Here is an 18,847-nt window from a genome sequence, read left to right on the forward strand (position 1 = left end):
ACCTTTGATTGTAGTGGGTGTTTTCACTTTTCACTTTCAAAGAAGTACATCAATGACCTACTATTTGAGTTAATGGCCATTGAATTTTGTTTTGTAAAATTAAGAAAAATTTTACACTATGATTGAAATTTTCTTCATTGTAAATATTTTACAATGAAATTTTTAAACTTTTTAAAAATGAAAAACAATTTATGAATGGTAGAGGCACTAAATAGAAAAAAAATATTAAGTTTTCAGTAACTATCTTTAAAAATATTAGATTATTTATTAATCCCGTTTTAAATCCCTACCGATTTTTTGATAATTTAACAAAACAATGGGGTAAAAAAAAGAGTTATCATTTTATCTAGTTCAACGCAGTGAGTCGTTCAGTATCCGGACACCCATGCTCAACTGAAACTCTCAGAGAGTCTCCGAGATTGGTTTCATCCCCAGTGCCCTGCAAAAAAAGTTTTATACATTACGCGACCTATTCCACCATTGTAAAGACTGCTATGTAATTAATAAATCGTATGTATGTGCAAATATGTTTATCTTATCATTTCTACCTCTCATAGCTTTATAGTCTTATTTCTATATTTTACTTATTTAATGAAAAACACAACTAGTAAAAAATTAGAACTCTTTCAAAAACCTTAATTTGAAAAGTTAAAGTTTATAAATAGGTGATTTAAAAGAAAATTTGAATATTAAGGGTTTTTTCTAAGGTTTGCACCACGAAAACATAAACAATTGAAAGATAAGACTTTCATTCGCACAATCCAGTTGCTTCCTTTTTATAATTGGCTGCTAAACTATTTTATACGCTCACTTAATGGCTAAAGGATTACAGAAAACATCTTTCATCTGAAATATTTTTAAAAATAAGTTTTTGACTGTGGAATCATTACAATTCGTGATGGCCCAATTCTCGAGGTATTCGCGGGTAACCCTCGCCAATGAATTCACATCCTAAACGAAAACTAATTATAAAAGGTTATAAAGGAAACTGCAATCTGACTCATCCACGAAATATCATCCCCACGAATAAGCAAGAAACCCACAATCCACGAAAAATGGCCCCCACGAAATTAAATGTTCCACAGTATACATTAACATGTAGGTATACAGTATCGTTTCCCTATGTTTTACACGAAATACCATACCAATCTATTGCCTGATCAATTACATTGTACACATTCTTCTATGTTAGGGATTCCTTTTGACAGTTTTTCTAATAATTAGAACCATTTTAACAAGACCTTTCAATTGGACGTAACTATCTATTTCTTGCGTCAAAACAATTTATAAATGACTCTGTTTTCTAGCGAAATATCCACCGATTGCGTGGTCTTAGCTTAAAAGCAAGATAAATCTTGCTGATTTCAAAGAGTCATGGATGAGTGGCCAGCAAAGAATTAGACAGGCCTACGTCACATTGCTGTTTGACACGAATACCGAAAGTCCAAACTCCTGTTGAAATGATTCTTATAAAAATGACATTGATGACGACAAAGAGATAACAAAAACATTTGTTTGTTTATTTGAAACAACATACCTTAAATGTCAGTTTATAATTTCTAAACAAAATATTGAAAATGGAAGTAATAATGATATATTTTAAAATTATAAACATAAGAATTTTAAATAAGTAAATTGCAGTGCACCATGTAGTGGTTAAATTATTATTGATTGCGATTATTCCTGGACTGAATTTTCATTTTGTCGAAAATTGTCTAAATGTAATTATCACACATTTAAACGCTGGTTCTTTTTCTATGAGACACTTTCTAAGAATTTGAAGAGAAAAAAAATTACTTTGTTGTAAACCCCTTCACAGCTGTGCAATCTTATCAAACTCTTGAAATTAGGGGGAAAATAGAGGCAAAGCATCCGGACTTTGACACAAATAAACAAACCACTTTCCAAAGATAGTTATTATTGGCTGGAGTCTTGTAGTAGATTGTTATGTTTATTAGCGACTTAAGTGTGGGTTTTTTCAAGACGAATTTGTGCGTTAGGATTTACTAGTGTATTTAAAACGTTTTACAACAGATATAAATGAATTACATTAAAGTTTCAAAATTCAGAGTATTTAAAACTATAAACCGCACTTTGCTGCTTCGCCTTCGTACCTTTGCACTTTTGCCTTCGCAACTTTTAACATTTTTTTTAATAAAGCCGTCACAGATAAAAACAAAATTAAAAGAATGCGCTGTAAATCTTTTAATTTTTTCCATGCAACGTTTTGTATTTATAAAGCAATGAAGAGTTGTATGTTGAAACTTCATACCAAATTTTATTTGACAATTAAATGAATCATAACTAAAATGATTAAACTGAAAAATGTGACCGACTACTTGCTTTATCTAAGAGGGGAATTCTTGCTGTTGTGAACAACTGCCTACTTGAAACAAAAATTAATTTGATATGGTCAATAAGAGCCATACAATTTCTTGAATATTGTAATTTTTTTATACGCTTACGCATGATGAACGAATACCCGCCGAGACTAACTGGTTGGTATTTTTTATTACTTATTTTTAGTTGACGGTATTTCGAATACTTGATTTTTGATAAAAAGATAAATGTCGGAATATGTGTTTAATTTTTTTTTAGCATAACGGAGTCTGTTCACATGACGTTTTAAACATCTTCTGCTTGACGGGGGCTTTCAAAACAAAGTAACGCATCAATCAATAAAGTTGGTGTATTTCGTTTTGAAAAATATTCTTTTTTCATAAATATATGTACCAGTCGACATCGTTAAAATCCTAAGTCGTACAAAAGGTATGAATGAGCGATGAGGCAAAAGGTAGATGAAAATACACATATATACGGATAAGTTTGTTCCACGAGCTTAACCGAATGATATTCAAATACGCAATTATTCTTAAATAACAATTAAGATCAAACCCAAAGTAACGATTTTGAAGAGTCAGACTCGGATTAATTTATGCAGTTCCATTGAATATTTAAACCACTTTTACAAGAAGAATTCAATTTGATTTTTTTTACATCGAAATACATTAAGTAACTTTTTATCGGGAGTTGGAGGGGGGCTAAAAATTCTACGTAGAAAAATTACCGAAAAAGGCATCGGACCTCCCCCCTCCCAAAATTATTCATCGGAACCCCCTGGGAAAATGTTCAGGATTCCCGCTTTTAACTGTATTTATATAAAGACTGATTGGCCGTTGCCGCGCTCGATAAATAATGCTCATACAGATAAAATGATCTTTTGTATTTTGGCCACTTTGTGTGTGAATGTTTAGTCGTCCATTAGGTTCTGTCTGTATATTTAGATATGATGGGTATATCAGATGTAATGGCTCTCTGTTTTTAATTTACCATATACTCGTATTTTCTAAAACTAAAAAAAAAATTCTTTATAACGATTTTCATCCAATATTTTTTATCATTAGATTCAAATGAAGCAAAGTTGGATGAAGCGCTGCTAGATATTTTTTTTTTAATTTGAGAATATGTCCAATCATGATAAAAAGAAAATTTAAAAAAGCAAAATTACTATCGCAGCGTAAAATTGAAAATATCTAATGCATATGAAAATAATATATAGTTATATACATTGCAAATTCTTATTACAAAACATAATGAAGCGGTGCTTTTTTGTCCAGTTTAGTCACAGGGGCATCAGAAAGATAACTCTTGCAGATTGAAGCAGTAATGTATGTACAACAAAGTGCTTAACCACAGGGGCATCGTATCCGCTCTACACTCTATGATATATATAAAGAATACACACGTATGTCATAGAGTGTAGAGCAGATACGATGCCCCTGTGGTTAAGCACTTTGTTGAACATACATTACTGCTTCAATCTGCAAGAGTTATCTTTTTTTATCTGAAAAAAAATTATTTCAAACATCCAGCCTAACTCATATTAGTATTTATCATTATTATTCACGTACTAAATGCCAATCAAATTCTGTATTCTACATGATCGTCCACTTTTTTGTATTTTTATACACTTTTTATAATTGTATTACATGTATTACATTTTTTCTTACCTATGCTTATTGACACAGTCATGTATTACTATGTTGTATTACAATATAATTACATTGTACATATAATTTATTAGACCTTTAACGCAAATTTTGTACACAATTGTGTACCTCATGTACCATTGTATTTCAATGGCTTAAGAAAATAAATATTAATCAAGTACAAGTATTGAATAAACTGTGATATAATTGTTGGGGTTGTTTTTAAATTTCTGTTCCAATAAAATCTGCTCTTTCAAAATAGAAACCCCTTATTCAATTTTAGGCATTTGGAATGTTATTAATTTCAAATGATGCTACGTGCCTGTGTTCATATAATTTTTGTTCAATTTTGCCTTATATCTTTTAAAATGTGTTACTTGTGTTCTCTTTTGACCTGAAATTTGATCACAACCATCAGCAATGTTCAGAATTTATGCCGATCAAATTTCAAGGTCAAAAGTCAAATATAATGATGTCGTTTAGGATTTTGATCAATTTTCGCTCCGTGAAATATACTTAAACTTAAATTAATCTTAAGCCTACCGTCAAATTTTCATTGTTTTAATTACGGTATTATGACAATCATACTGTTAAACTTTATTCAAATTTGAAACATGCAATCCCTATTTTGAGACCGTTAAGTGTTGCAAATTTTCGTCTTGAAAGATGATTTACACGTGCTTTTTACATTACATTATATTACATCAGAAATTACCTAAAGCTACCAGTTAGATTTTATTTCGGTGACTGTTAATAACTAAAATGTCTCCTGTATCAATGGCATTGTAGAAAAACCACAGGGCCATACAACAAGGCAAGAGAGTTTGTATACGTCAAAGTGTTCATGTTCACTTATATAATGATAGCACATTTTAACAATGAAATCAAGTGAAACTTTACCAGAAAATGAATGTGCAATTGAAAATCACGCCCGGCCTTTTCATACCCTCTGGAAATAATTTTAACATGCATCAAAAAATAAAATGACCCCTGTTACAAGGCACTTTAAAAAATTACGCACTTGGAAAAAAAAAAATTCAAAGTGCGTAATTTGTTCAAAGTGCGTTGCCACTGACTTCGCATTATTACAAAAGGGGGACGGTCACACATCGTACCAGTTGATTTTCATTTCATTTAAAAATCAGCCACTGTCGCGGTCGACATCGGCAAAATAACTCATTGACCCCGCCCAGGGAAAGCCCTCCGTCTCATCGACATAACCCCCACCCCCTTCTCCCGCACAATGTTTTTCTACCGGGACTATTAATTGTCATCGCAAAAATAAGTTTTGTAATTTGATTAAATCATTATGTTATGTGACAAAAAAAAGATTTTATGAAGATATGTGCTGATTTCAGAAAGTTATGAGCGATTATTAAACGCCACGGTGTGCATGGTGTCTGTGAGTGTTGGCCACCGATTTATGAAAGATGATCAAACTTATACTTCATATGTATGCATTATAACTTTGTTTTCACATTCATTTGTTATTTGGTTTTAAATTAAAAAGCGATGTCTTTCGATGTAAAAAATTACGCAAAATTGAAATCTTAACTTGCTGACCCCAGAAAATATCAGTGCAAAAGTTTCGGTGCCAATGCGTTCCGGAAGTGAGGTTAAAAAAAATTGAAGATATATATTTCATACAGCATTTTCACTCAAAATAACATTGTCTGCAGGTTCTAGTTAAATAAGGAATAAGGAATCATTCTTTGAGTATTATGAGGTGATAATTTTGGTCGGGGCGTGATCAAATCCAATAAAGCCCGAAGGGCTTTATGATAGATTTGATCACGCCCCGACCGAAATTATCACCTCATAATATTCAAAGAATGATTCCTTATTACTTATATTTATATAATCTTAGGCCATCGTACGATTAAATATTTAAATATAAATAAACAAACCCCGCTGGCGCCTCGATTTGGCGTCGTTTGTATTATGAGTTATATAGTACAAAATCGATACGTAGTGTTATCACAGGCAAAGACACTGGATAATGTAAATATACTTGTATGAGAGTTACATCTCGGCTTTCTTCCGCTTTTAGAACCATTTTGCCATGGCCTTGGATTTCAGTAGGGTGTAACTATCCATTTCTTGCGTCATTACAAGTTAAAAATGATGCGTCTTCAAACGAAATTCACACCGATTGCGCAGTCTTAGCAGATACACCTTGTTGATTTCAAAGAGCCATGATAGCGGAAATGCCAGCAATGAAATAGACAGGCCTACGTCACAATGCTGTTTGACACAACTACCAAAAGTCCATGTTCTTGTTAAAATGGTTCTATATCAATATTTCCTGATTTTGGACATACAATGTAAACTATGCATTTCTTTATGTAACATAGAGGCCTTAAAAACTGATTTTATTTGAAATTAACATCTCGTAGATAAATAGTTTGCTTTCGACGATAAAATTAATTGTATTTGATCTGCTAGTATTGTTCTAGAGAGTTTAGATGGGCGGATCTACAATGTATTATAATTGGGTCCCTGTTTTGAGACAGTAAAACATTTCAGAGGAAATCTGGGCTAATTTTGTATGCATCATTTTCAACAAAATAAGTAAGGTGCTGGCTACAAAATCCCATTGTTTGTCACACAAACTAAAGTCTGCCCTGCGCTGCCGTCAAGTCCACAAAGGTCCTTGCAGATCGGTTGCCGCAGTTTAAATATGCAACAGTAAAGCTTTGTTGATGCCTCAAACAAATCTTAGGCGCTCAAAAGGCTAGGTACCTTCCAAACATGAAGCTTGCCAAAACTGTCGATTGTGTAGGGATTCAAGCTATAGACCATGAAGACAGGTGTGGCAAAAGAGGGCACTGCAGATCTACGTCTGGCCGGTGTCGCATATAATTTTGGTTCAAGAGTGACTGAAAGTTTCAGGTCTGAGTCGGCAGAAAAACGCCAGATTTCTATTGAAGAAGCAATCGCAATTTCTCGGGTCTTTCCGGCAGAGCTCGGTAAAACACCTCGAATGTATTACCTAGACGTCCATGTCAACCTCCCACCTTTTTTTTTTATATATAAAACTTGATATAAATTCAACACATTTTACGATCTGTTGAGAAGTGAGTTACACTTCATTAAAGTCGATTATACCCTAAAATATACTACAGAAGCAACATACAAGACTGTCTAGCCGATACTTATTTCAATGGGGAGAGACTCCATTTTGTATAAAAATTCTTACATCCGGTAATGTTGATACATTCGAGGTGTTTTTCCGAGCTCTGCCGGAATGGCCCGAGAAGGTGCAATTGTGTTAGAAGTTGAGTTCTTTTTTTGGGGGGGGGGGATGTCAGTGGTTGCGTCCATGCGCATGTTCGCCGCCAGATGTTGTTTGCTAAATGAAAGATGAAAGAGCAGGACAGTCTGTCTGTCTCTCTCTCTCTCTCTCTCTCTCTCTCTCTCTCTCTCTCTCTCTCTCTCTCTCTCTCTCTCTTAGCTATAAGATCTTTTTTTTTAAGTTTCTTATATATTACTTTTTAAGCTATGAATTAGTATTTAGTCGAGAAAAACAGCTTTACAATTTATTTTCCTATAATTTAGTTCTGGTTGTATCGCGGCATTGGATTGGATAGAAAAATTCAGTTAAATTTGTATAACCTGGTCTGCCCGTCACAGGATACGTCATAATACACTATTGTCAAAACCGTACTAAACCGCCTGACGTTACTTTTGAATTTTGAACAGATAAATAACATTTTTAAAAGTAAAACGCACTCAATTTTTACATGCAGAGATCTTTTTTAAGGAGATCAATATAGTCCCAAAATGGCCAGGACCATCCAGCCCTCTTAAGAGACAGATTTTATGGATTTATAAAAACAAAATGTGATTCTGTTAAACTACGAGAGAGAGAGAGAGAGAGAGAGAGAGAGAGAGAGAGAGAGAGAGAGAGAGAGAGAGAGAGAGAGAGAGAGAGAGAGAGAGAGAGAGAGAGAGAGAGACATTGACAACAATTGGTAAGCACCGCCTTTTTCCCCACTAGAGGTGCATCCACGCATTGCCATACAGAGACCTATATACACTAGCATATATGATGAACGAATGCAGCGAATGACAGGTTTAAACCGAACAATATCCTAAAGGTAAGAATGAATTTATTTATTTTTCAATGATAATAGTATTTTTTATACCGAATATTATTCATTCTATCACTATATAGAATTGTAGGTGCTGCTTTAGAGTTAAACAATCTGTTTTGTTATTTAATCACAACCAGGTATAATTATACAGAGCACCACATTCCGTGCACACTACAGCAGGTTACAAAAGTGAAAATATATAATTATATATATATATGTACGACAGGTTTTTTTTAAAGTCCCAATATACCAAAAACAAAAACAAAAAACCAAAACAGACTGTACCTGTTTGATAGTATTTATTATTGTGTTTCACACGTGGCAACTCGTTCCATTTTAAGCTTGTTTCTGGCATTATTTTTTTTTCTCTCTTGCCAGAGGCAGTCGGGCTTGACACGCATGGCTGGATGCACACAGACCCCCTATAAATTTACACAAGCACCTGTCCAACTGATATTATTTGTGCAGAATCATAACAATGCATATATTGTAGGGTTTATATTAGGAAAGCACAACCTTCGTTTTTGAGTTGGTCAATGACGATAACTGAATGTAAAAAAAAAAAAAAAAATTGGTATATACTATTATATTAAAAATATCATTTAGAGTTTGAGAAAAATATTTGTTAAAATGAATTAAATTAAGGAGACTGTTTGCACTCGTAATTTGTACTTTTATCCTCGTGTTTTGTATTCTATTTTAACCTTGTTTATATGAAAGAATCAACAGGATCGTCAGTTAAATATGTATAGGCGGCGCACAGTGCATTTCAGAAAAGTACACTTAATATAAGTACAAATTACCTGTAAACTATGCATGCTCTTTTTTTTCTTGTCTATTTTGATTTTTTTAGGTGGGTGCTATTACAAACATTAGTGCGTTATAAGGTTGTTTTTTTTAATTAGCAATTTTAATTAATCATACAGAAACAAAATATATTTTTGTTAAAACAAGCCAAAGACACGCCATGCAAGACTTATTCAAAGTTCTACAAACAGATATGCTAACCACGTACTGGAAAATTTATATTGAAAAATCACAAATCCCGTATGTTATCCCTTTTTCCGGAGAATCATCTTTTTATAAGCAAAGCATTTGATCTTCTGTAAATTCCTTTATTTAATATATAATTATTTTTCTTTGGGGGGAGGAAGGGGGGTGGTTGATGAATATCTTCTTTTATTATTTTCAAATCAAACTGTTGTCATTGAAAATATGTCTTTGGTGCTGCTGTTCAAAAACACACAGTATCTATTATATCCAAGCAATTAAACGATTTTTATAGCTGTTTCAAACACAATTCCTCGGCCCAATTCAAGCATCAGAGTTCTTCATATAACATTCACTGGACAAAACATTGTTTGAGGTTTGTTTTTTTAAATAATTTTGTTGACTTTCGTTCTATCAAGTTTAACAGGGAGGTATCTGTATTTTTTTTTTAGAAATGTATAACGTGTGAAAAATCGAGACTAGATACAGCTGGTTTTATGCATTCATATACTTTTTAAATGGCGCTGTCAGGTCTTTCCAAAGCTCATTCGGAGCCGCCTATCCCTTGAAAGGATGGAATAGAATTTGCAGTAAAAAAAGAAAATGAAAAATATAATAGGCATTTTCTAAACCATCGACAAACTTTAAGAAATAATCAATCCAATGATAAAAGCTAAGATACAATGGGAAGTGAGAGGGGCGCATATAATTCTTTGAAAACTATGGGGAAAACACATTAATAATGAAAAGAATAATATAACTATGAGGTTTCTATTCAAGTAAAACTAAGTTGCAGTTTGATCCCTCAAGGATATACGTATGATAAAGTCCACACTTTTATTTATGAATTGATAAATGCATGGTCTCCTGCTTGTGAATGTACAAAATGTAACCTGTACATTACAAAAAAACAATACAGAACAAAAAAGAAAACAGCTAATAGATTCTAAAGATTTGTACAGCGGATTCATTTAAAAATCAAATGAAAAATAACCACGAGAAAAGCATAGTTCTGTGTGTAAAATTTCAACGGCGTGCAATTTTTTCTTTTTCTTTTTATGCTATTTTTTAAAACGTACTCCTAAAAAGTTTCATTTTATCATAAAAGCACAACGGAAAATACCCCTACAACGGAAAACTCCCTCCAAAGTATTTTTTTCTTTAAATATCTAAATATTTTTATCTGGATTGTGTTTATTATATTAAATTTCGTAATTAAATGATATCGATAAACATTTCTTTAAAGGTAGAAATACGCTGTATTTAACTAGACTGTCCCAAAACATGCGCAATCAAAAGTATAATTCATTGATATAATTTGTGAAGATTGAAGATTAAAGAACTTATAAGGGAGTAGGTGGTTAACAAATTAATCATCAGATGTAGCCCCCCCTGCCCCTCCCCCCCCCCTATTTTTTTTTTTTGGGGGGGGGTGCATGTGAAAACTTATGTCAAACATTACAAAATTAACATAATAATAGATAATAAAATTTAAGGATTTTTAAGGATGTAGTGGATTTTTTTAGTGTGCACATTGGCTTGTTACTAACATCCCCCCTACAAACTTTGACAAATCATTACTCTCGCCCCCCCCCCTTGTTAACTTGTTACTACCCCCTCCAACCGACGTTGACGATTCATCACCCGGACTCCTCCCCTTGTTAACTTGTTACAACCCCCCCCCCCCCCACTTTGAAGAATCATCATTTTGACCCTCATTGTTATCTTGTTACTAACCCCAACCTTCCCAAATGTTGACGAATCATCATTTAGAACCTCCTCCTCTTGGTATCTACATTTCCCCCCCCCCCCCCCCACTCCAACGTTGACGAATCATCACTCGGACCCCCCCCCCCCCCCACTTGTTAGCTTGTTACTAACCCCCCCCCCCCCCCAACGTTGACGAATCATCACTTTGAACCCCTCCCCCATTCTTGTTGGCTTGTTATTACCCCACCCCAACACTGAGGAAACATCACTTGGACCCCCCCCCCCGTTGTTAGCTTTTTACTACCCCCCCCCCCCCCCAACGTAGACGAATCAACACTCGGAAACCCCTCCCCCACTCTTGTTGGCTTGTTACTCCCCCCACCCCCAGCTTTGATAAATCATCACCCATGACCGCCCCCCCCCCAATCTTTTTAACTTGTTACTACCCCCTCCAACATTGACGGGTAATACGTCAGTAAATTTTACATTTATCAATTATTCTCAATGGTAGGACAATGTGTATAAGTTACAGTAGTGAAAAAAAGAGAAGTGAGAAATGAAGGGATAAGACGGGGTGGTGGTGAGAACAAAGTAGGAATATTTAGATTAAAAATATGCATGGGTTAGTTAAAGCAATATGAGCTGTATTTTTTAGAATTTTATTTTGCTGCAAAACCATGCTAGAATGATAATTCTGCATATAACTTAAACTTTTATGATAAATAAGATTTGAAAAATTCATTAATTTTTGTCAAAGGAAATATTTCTCTTCTAAGAAATAAATAGCAAATCAATTTTGTTCAGGACGACAATAATTCAATTTTGCTCCAAATATGGCTTCTTAACGGCCTTTTCTTGAAAAATATGGCTAACAGAAGTTTTAAAAACAATGATATTTTTGTCATTTTAGTAGAAAAGAACATTTTAGTAAAAAAAAAAATCAACATGAAAAATGCAGCTCATATTGCTTTAAGTATTGTGAAGTATTCCACTGTTAGATGCAAATTGATGGTTTTTGAGACTTAATTTAAGAATAGGGTACCCTCTTTCGAGACAAAGTTACAGCTTAAATAAGCAAGCTTTGACGTTTTTCTCAACAAATGGTTGTAAAGTAGACACTAATGTCCTCCTTTCATATTTTTTCAGATTTCTAAATATAAAAAAAATAAGTCTGTACCTGCGCAGTTCAAAGTGATTTAAAAATGCATTGTTCTGCCCTTGTATGCGTAATTTACATACAACACAACACGTTGAACTTCTTATTTATTGCTTTTGTATCTTTTGACAACAGTTTTAGTAAACTTTGGACAGAAACAAGCCAGTTCAAGAAATGTTTACATTTAAAAGATGGCCGCACATCCCCTTTAAAGGAACATACTAAATATTCAAAATAAACCTTTCATCATTCTCTGCCCCAAAGCCCTTGAAGGCTTCAACGCACCAAACTGCCATTAGTGCAAATTAGTCAACAAGACATGGAATAAATTTATTGAAGAACACTTTTGAGTTTGTGAAATGTGTTTTTAAATGTCTATTTATTGGTAAAAGAATCCTTTCTTTTTTTGGAAGTTTGGAGTAACTGCCGTGTTGTAAACTAAACTGTCTTATCCCCATAAAGGGCAAAATTGTTGGGTTTTATTTTCTTGAGTACCTGGCGGGTATAAAACTGCAATATAAGTTTCATAATTTACATATTCAAATATGATAGCGTAATTTCATAAAGTTCCCAGCCTTAAGCTTAAAGTTGGTTTTAACAGCTAGGGTCACATTGCCATTGTGAAAAAACCCGTATATATACGGACGTGTAATATCATAGCTGATTTTTCAAAATTCAGGGGAATGTAAAGCAAACGAGCGTGCGTGCGTGAGCAAAAAAAAAATTAAATATGAACTATTACCTTATTTTCTTTACTCTTGATGAACACTAACGCGCACTGGAAAAAAAAGAGAAAAGTAATATGAATTATTGCCTTATTTTGATTACCTTTGATGTACAATATAAAGCATAAGAGCGCGCGTGCGCAAAGAAGGGAAATAAAATATGATCTATAACGGTATCTTAATGACCCCACTTGACCTAACGACAAAAAAATGTTTTGGAGTCGCTCGATTGACAAACAAGGAAAGATCCCGTATACATGTGTAGTAGCGTTATCGCCAGACGTTTGTTTAGTCGAGGAAATTCGATAAAGATAATCGATACATGGTGACAAGTTTTTTTCACTAGCAACAGGTGGAAAGGACAATGATTTGAACCATAGTTTCTAAGGGGAAAAGTTATGTACAGTACGTCCTTCTTTTACATTGGTTTTTAATTACGTTTGGAATGGCATCCCCGCATGATACAAATGTCTAGAGAAAATGCGATGTAAGTTCAGATTTGCCTTTTATTCTCGTTTTCTCTTTATTTTAATTAAAGTTACATATTATATTCGATTTACTTTATTTTTTCTACTTTTATATCTTTCAAGTTGCAAGCTTTGTAATATTAAGGTGTCGGCACTACCGCTATCATTGTACCGGTTTCTTGGTGAAAATGCATACACGTGCACACCGTGTAATGTATGTGTGTATACATGCAGCTGCACATCCCTAGCTACACGCGTAGTGAAGCGGTATGCTTAAGAAAAGATCAACTTTTATGCAATTCTTTTTGGTTCGAAATATTTATTTCTATTTTTTTAATGAACGGTGTTGGCCAACCACTACATCCAAAGTCCAAAATAAGGGTCACGTGAGTTGAACTTGGAGTACTTGGCCCTATTAATTATATATTTCATGTAAAAGCCAGCAAATCCAACCAACTTAAATTGCGCCCGTCGTCAGCGGTACAGTTTGAATGTTTCTTTTCCTGTATGGAACCTTAAGATGTAAGTCCTCATTAGTTTATTTCATTCGTTTCCGCTGCCGCCGCCTCTCTCTCTCTCTCTCTCTCTCTCTCTCTCTCTCTCTCTCTCTCTCTCTCTCTCTCTCCACAGACGCACGCATATGACGATAGATTACCATGTAAATGTATATAGAAAAACTGTACAAGAAATGTGTAGACTTTTAATTTAGGCAGAGGTTTAGCTGGCCTTTATCTTATATGTTCCACTTTAACCTGAAGATAAGATTAAATACAATACAGACTATCGTTGACTATATGTGTGCTGTGACCTAAAGATCTTCATAACAGCACATACTGAATTGTAACTCTTATAATGTTTACATTTTGACAAATATTAGCCATGCGGATGGTGTTGCTATATATAATCACTCTAAGCCATTCGATCTCGGCACATGTAAAACAATACGCGTGTCAATCCCCGACTCATGGCAACACATGTACACGCAATTGCAAATCCTATACTAATTGTATATCATTATGATTTTCACCACTTTGAGAAATAAAAAATTCTTCCGCAACACTTTACTCGTTAAACACCAAAACATAAAAAACGATAAAATCATTAACGAATGCGGAAATTCAAAATTACAAAGTATAGCATGTCCTTGATAAAATCTGTGGGTTTTGGGGTTTTTTTTTTTAATTTATAAGATCATTTTCCCCCTAACTGCTGTTTTTGGTGGCGACTACTGTAGTTATTTGCTAGCAGTAGTTTTATGCTAAACACGCCACGCAGTGCTTTGGGACTGCTTTCTTTGGTACACCTCAGCATGTTTCTAACCCCACAGTAACAACAGAAACCTAACGTCTAAAGATAACGTATATTTGCTTTACCAGGAACACAGTTTGAAAGGCAAATTCAGAAACCAATAAACCATTGTTATTGCGCAAAGGTACACATCAATTCGATATTTCACTACACTTATGAATTCCAGTCTGGTCTTTGCACACCGCGCTGGTCTAACTTTGTTCTTTGGTTCTTTTTTATGCAAGAAAACGAAAATAAGAATAAAAGCACGTTTGTTTGAACAGTGATCAATATTACCAAATTGTTAAGAAATAGTTGACACTGTGTCGATACGTTTGCACGCAAAGTATAAATCAGTCAAATATCTAGGGCAATATATATATATATATATATATACATGTATATAAAAAATCCAAAAATGAGTAAATTTAATCCACACAAGTATATATATATATATATATATATATATATATATATATATATATATATATATATATATATATATATATATATATATATATATATATATTGCTTTTTTGTAATTACAAAACTATCATTTGACTTTTCACACACACATAGAGTCACCAAAGCGGACGCATTCACGCTCGCAGAATTATCTTCTCTTCACACCTAGGGATCGCCAGAGGGCGTCATTCAAATTCACGTCGATGTCATTCTCGTCAGATATTTGCTAAAATCATTGAAAACGATTATGAATATTAATTTCTATATCTGAAGAAAAAGGAATAAAATTTTAACCCCCAACCCTTCCCACTGAACTATAGTCTGTCCCAAGAGATATCTACTTTTAATTTAAAAAAAAAATGCACCCCTGAAAGAATTGCAATTGAAAAACACATATTCATTTTTCACTTGTAAAAGTTCACAGGAAAGAAAACAGATTTCCTTTGGACGTTTATGATGGGAAATGTTGACATCTTTTCTCATTCTGAAGTCGCTCGGAATACTTCACATAATTGTTCAACGTTACCATCCGGGTACTTTCATGCCTATTGCAATGCAAAATTCTCATAGTTGTTTTATTTGTAGCCATGTATTGAAATCTGACAAGCTAGTGAGGGCATTTCAAGAAAGAAATCTTTGGCTTATTTCATACTATTGAATGAACATAATTTGAACCCTGAGGTATTTAAAACTATGGAATAATTTAAGAAAATGTGTTGCATAAATATCTTACGGTAGAGTTTAGTACCGGTTTTTCTATTTTTTATTGCCCTTTTTTGTATAATTTTTTCCTTTTTTTACACTCTTCCTTTCCTTGATCGTTTTGGTTGACTTTCACTTGTTCAGAAAGAACCACAGACACATGTAGAAGCTACTTCTCACCATATCCCTGTATAGTTCCGGATCTTTCAAAAAATAGTTATATGCGTAAGGATAAGATTGTAAAAGCAGGACATCACGCAAAGATGTTGTGAGAGTAAACAAAAAAAAAAACAAGCACAGGGAACTATTCTATATTCTTTAAACAATTAAAATTACTAGTTTATTTCTTAAAGACATGTACTCCATGATAATGTCAATTGTTGTATTCTCTCTCTCTCTCTCTCTCTCCCTCTCTCTCTCTCTCTCTCTCTCTCTCTCTCTCTGTTTTACATAATTCATGAGGTTAAGAAGTAACACCTGTGATTAAATTTTTTATTTTTATTTTTTTTCACTTATGTCATGCATGTACCTGCATGGGTCTCCCGTCACGCGCGGATCGGGGGGAGATGGGGAGGGGGGGGGGGGAGTTGGTCTATGTACTAACACATACAAATCATTGTATTGTGTTTGATTTTCACTCAAATATGTCAATTCCTTTAAAACACAAGACTTACAGTACTGTATTTTTGGCGCAAAAGTCGGTGATGTGTAAATAATATATATCACAATACAATTGACACGTGCACACGACCTTGCTAAAATTTTATTGAAAGAAAATTTAAAGAACACTAGATTAACATCACAAACTTTAAAGATGTCAAATCGTGTAACAATTCCTCACTATATTTTAGTTACAGAATAACCTTGTGAGAATTGAAGAAGGAAAAGAAGAAAAAAGGGAAAAAACTCGATGGCATTCTACACACCGAAAATCAAACGTCTCTTTTATCTACTGTGTTTTTCCATTGGATTATCATGCTACATTGTTATGAAATATTACAACGATAACGTCGAAATCACGTTCCACAACACCAAATCTCATCTCGCGTGTACTTTACCGGAAGGACTTAATCCATTCGACACCGCTGCCATGAAGTTTATATGGAGCGTCCCGCCGATCAAATGCGCGGATTGGCCCTCGCTCGTCTACGTCGATTCTCAGGGATTGTTGCAGAAAAATAAAACTGCCATGTTACATTACGCAGAAACCAGTAATTTAACGTGTACGTATCAAACTGTGATTCGCAAAAAGGGGGATATGGAGGTTTCGTTAGGACCAAGAGTGACGTTCACATCCGGGGTTTTAGTTCCGTCCGATTTTTTTCACGTTGTGTGTGAAACTGCTGATGGTAAAGAAATATACAACAATATGCATCATAGTATTAATAACAAGAAAGTTTTAGAAAGTGGGAAACTAAAGGAAGCTGAAGGTGACCATTTTAACGTTTTCATTTACGGAATTGACGCTGTTTCGCGATTACATGCTGAGAGAAAATTGCAGAAAACAATGGAGTATCTAAAGAGTGAAATCGGTGCCTATGTGTTTGAGGGGTATACAAAAATTGGAGGGAACACTTTTCCTAATATAGCCCCACTTCTGACCGGGAAGGCTATTAGAGAGTTACCCAAAACAGATGGTTTTTTGGACGACTTTCCATTTCTTTGGAAAAACTTTTCAAACCTTGGCTACGCGACTTTCCATGGCGAGGATTGGCCGGAAATTTCCACATTTAACTCTAACCTTAAAGGCTTTTCGGAACAACCCGTGGACCATTACATCAGACCCTTGTTTTTGTCTTTTGACAAAGTGTCGTTTTATAAGAATAAATTAGACCAAGCTCACATGTTTCTAGCCGACAAGGGCATTCGAATCAACAGTCACGGGGGTTTATGTTTCGGTAACAAGCCAAAGTTTAAAATTATCATTGATTACTATAAACAATTTATTGAACGTTATGGAGAGAAGTTAAAATTTGCGCTCAGTTGGAACAATGAACTGTGTCATGATTATCTGAATAATCTTGAGCTAGGAGACGAGGACATTTATCAGTTTGTTCGCTGGTTGCACAAAACGGGAAGACTTAACAATTCGGTCTTTATCTTTCTTAGCGATCACGGGTATCTAATGAATGAACTTCAAAATACGTTTGTCGGCCGGTTCGAGGCCCGTATGCCTCTGTTTGCTCTCTCAATCCCTCCTGGCATCAAAACAAGATACCCTCATTTACATAGGAATTTACTACGGAATTCTAAACGTCTTATCACGGTTTATGACATTCACGAAATGTTAACGGATATTCTACATGCAAATTTTTCACCGAAAAGAAATGAATTGTCAAATGTTCATCTTCGAGGAATAAGCTTATTCGATGAGATTCCTAAATCGAGATCCTGTAAAGATGCTGAAATTCCGGAACACTTCTGTCCTTGTTATTCGTCGGACACGGTGTCTCCGGAGGACGGCGAAGTTCAGAAGATTGCAACCCACGTCACTGCGAGATTAAACAAGAGGCTGCGTCATCTTCGATCGCGCTGCGCGGAATTAAAACTGCACAAAGTCAACAGTGCTTCCGTTGTTGACCCTAATCTAGTCCAAACACAGTCTAGATTCACTATACGCAATCTTATTCATCAATCCGATATCGGAAGTAGGCTTAAAAAAAGGTTCATTGTAACCATGACAACAATTCCGGGACATGCGCAGTTTGAATCGACTGTGGAGCTGGACAAGGTTGGTCAGATGACTATTTTAAATGACGTCATTGCGAGAACTAATAGGTACAAAAACCAATCAGCTTGTATATCAGAGAGATTATTGAAGCCCTTTTGTTTTTGTTCTCGGCAAAATGAATAAGGTCAAATCAAGTTTGTTTACTGCATACAGAACAAAAATAAGAGAGAGAGAGAGAGAGAGAGAGAGAGAGAGAGAGAGAGAGAGAGAGAGAGAGAGAGAGATTGGTGCATTATAATAATAATTCATCGAAAGGTGCTTTGTTACCATAATGTCAATACAAGGTTGTTGGTGCTGTTGTCGGGGGTGGGGGGGGGGGTCGTGTATGATTATGCAATTTTTTATTTTTGTTTCTAAATGACATGTTGATGCAGTTTTGTGGGGGGTTTTCTTTACTTTATTAGAATTATGTTCGATAAATGTTTATAAATATGCATGAGTGATGTCATGAGTTGGATGCACAAGCAATGCAAGTTTGTTTTCATTTGGTTTCAATCAATGCAGAGAACAATAAACAATGCAATTTTT

At 34.5% G+C, this 18,847-nt stretch overlaps 1 protein-coding gene across 5 annotated transcripts; it reads left to right on the top strand.

Annotated features, from left to right (window-relative positions):
• The first annotated feature begins 7,766 nt into the window (after positions 1 to 7,766).
• On the top strand, positions 7,767 to 18,847 carry LOC105337292 (uncharacterized). 5 transcript variants are annotated; one of them, XM_011441967.4, is made up of 3 exons: positions 12,889 to 13,154; positions 13,574 to 13,656; positions 16,440 to 18,847. In XM_011441967.4, exon 3 carries the CDS (start codon positions 16,499 to 16,501, stop codon positions 18,440 to 18,442), a length of 1,944 nt encoding a protein of 647 aa, XP_011440269.3. In that variant the 5' UTR covers positions 12,889 to 13,154; positions 13,574 to 13,656; positions 16,440 to 16,498; the 3' UTR covers positions 18,443 to 18,847. The 5 variants fall into 5 exon arrangements, with proteins under 5 accessions (XP_034317634.2, XP_011440269.3, XP_011440261.3 ...); XM_066073028.1 differs by lacking the exon at positions 12,889 to 13,154 and adding an exon at positions 15,472 to 15,567 and having other exon boundaries at positions 13,216 to 13,656; XM_034461743.2 differs by lacking the exons at positions 12,889 to 13,154; positions 13,574 to 13,656 and adding an exon at positions 7,767 to 8,089.

Source organism: Magallana gigas, chromosome 10 (genome assembly GCF_963853765.1).
Source record: "Magallana gigas chromosome 10, xbMagGiga1.1, whole genome shotgun sequence".
NCBI lineage: Eukaryota > Metazoa > Mollusca > Bivalvia > Ostreida > Ostreidae > Magallana > Magallana gigas.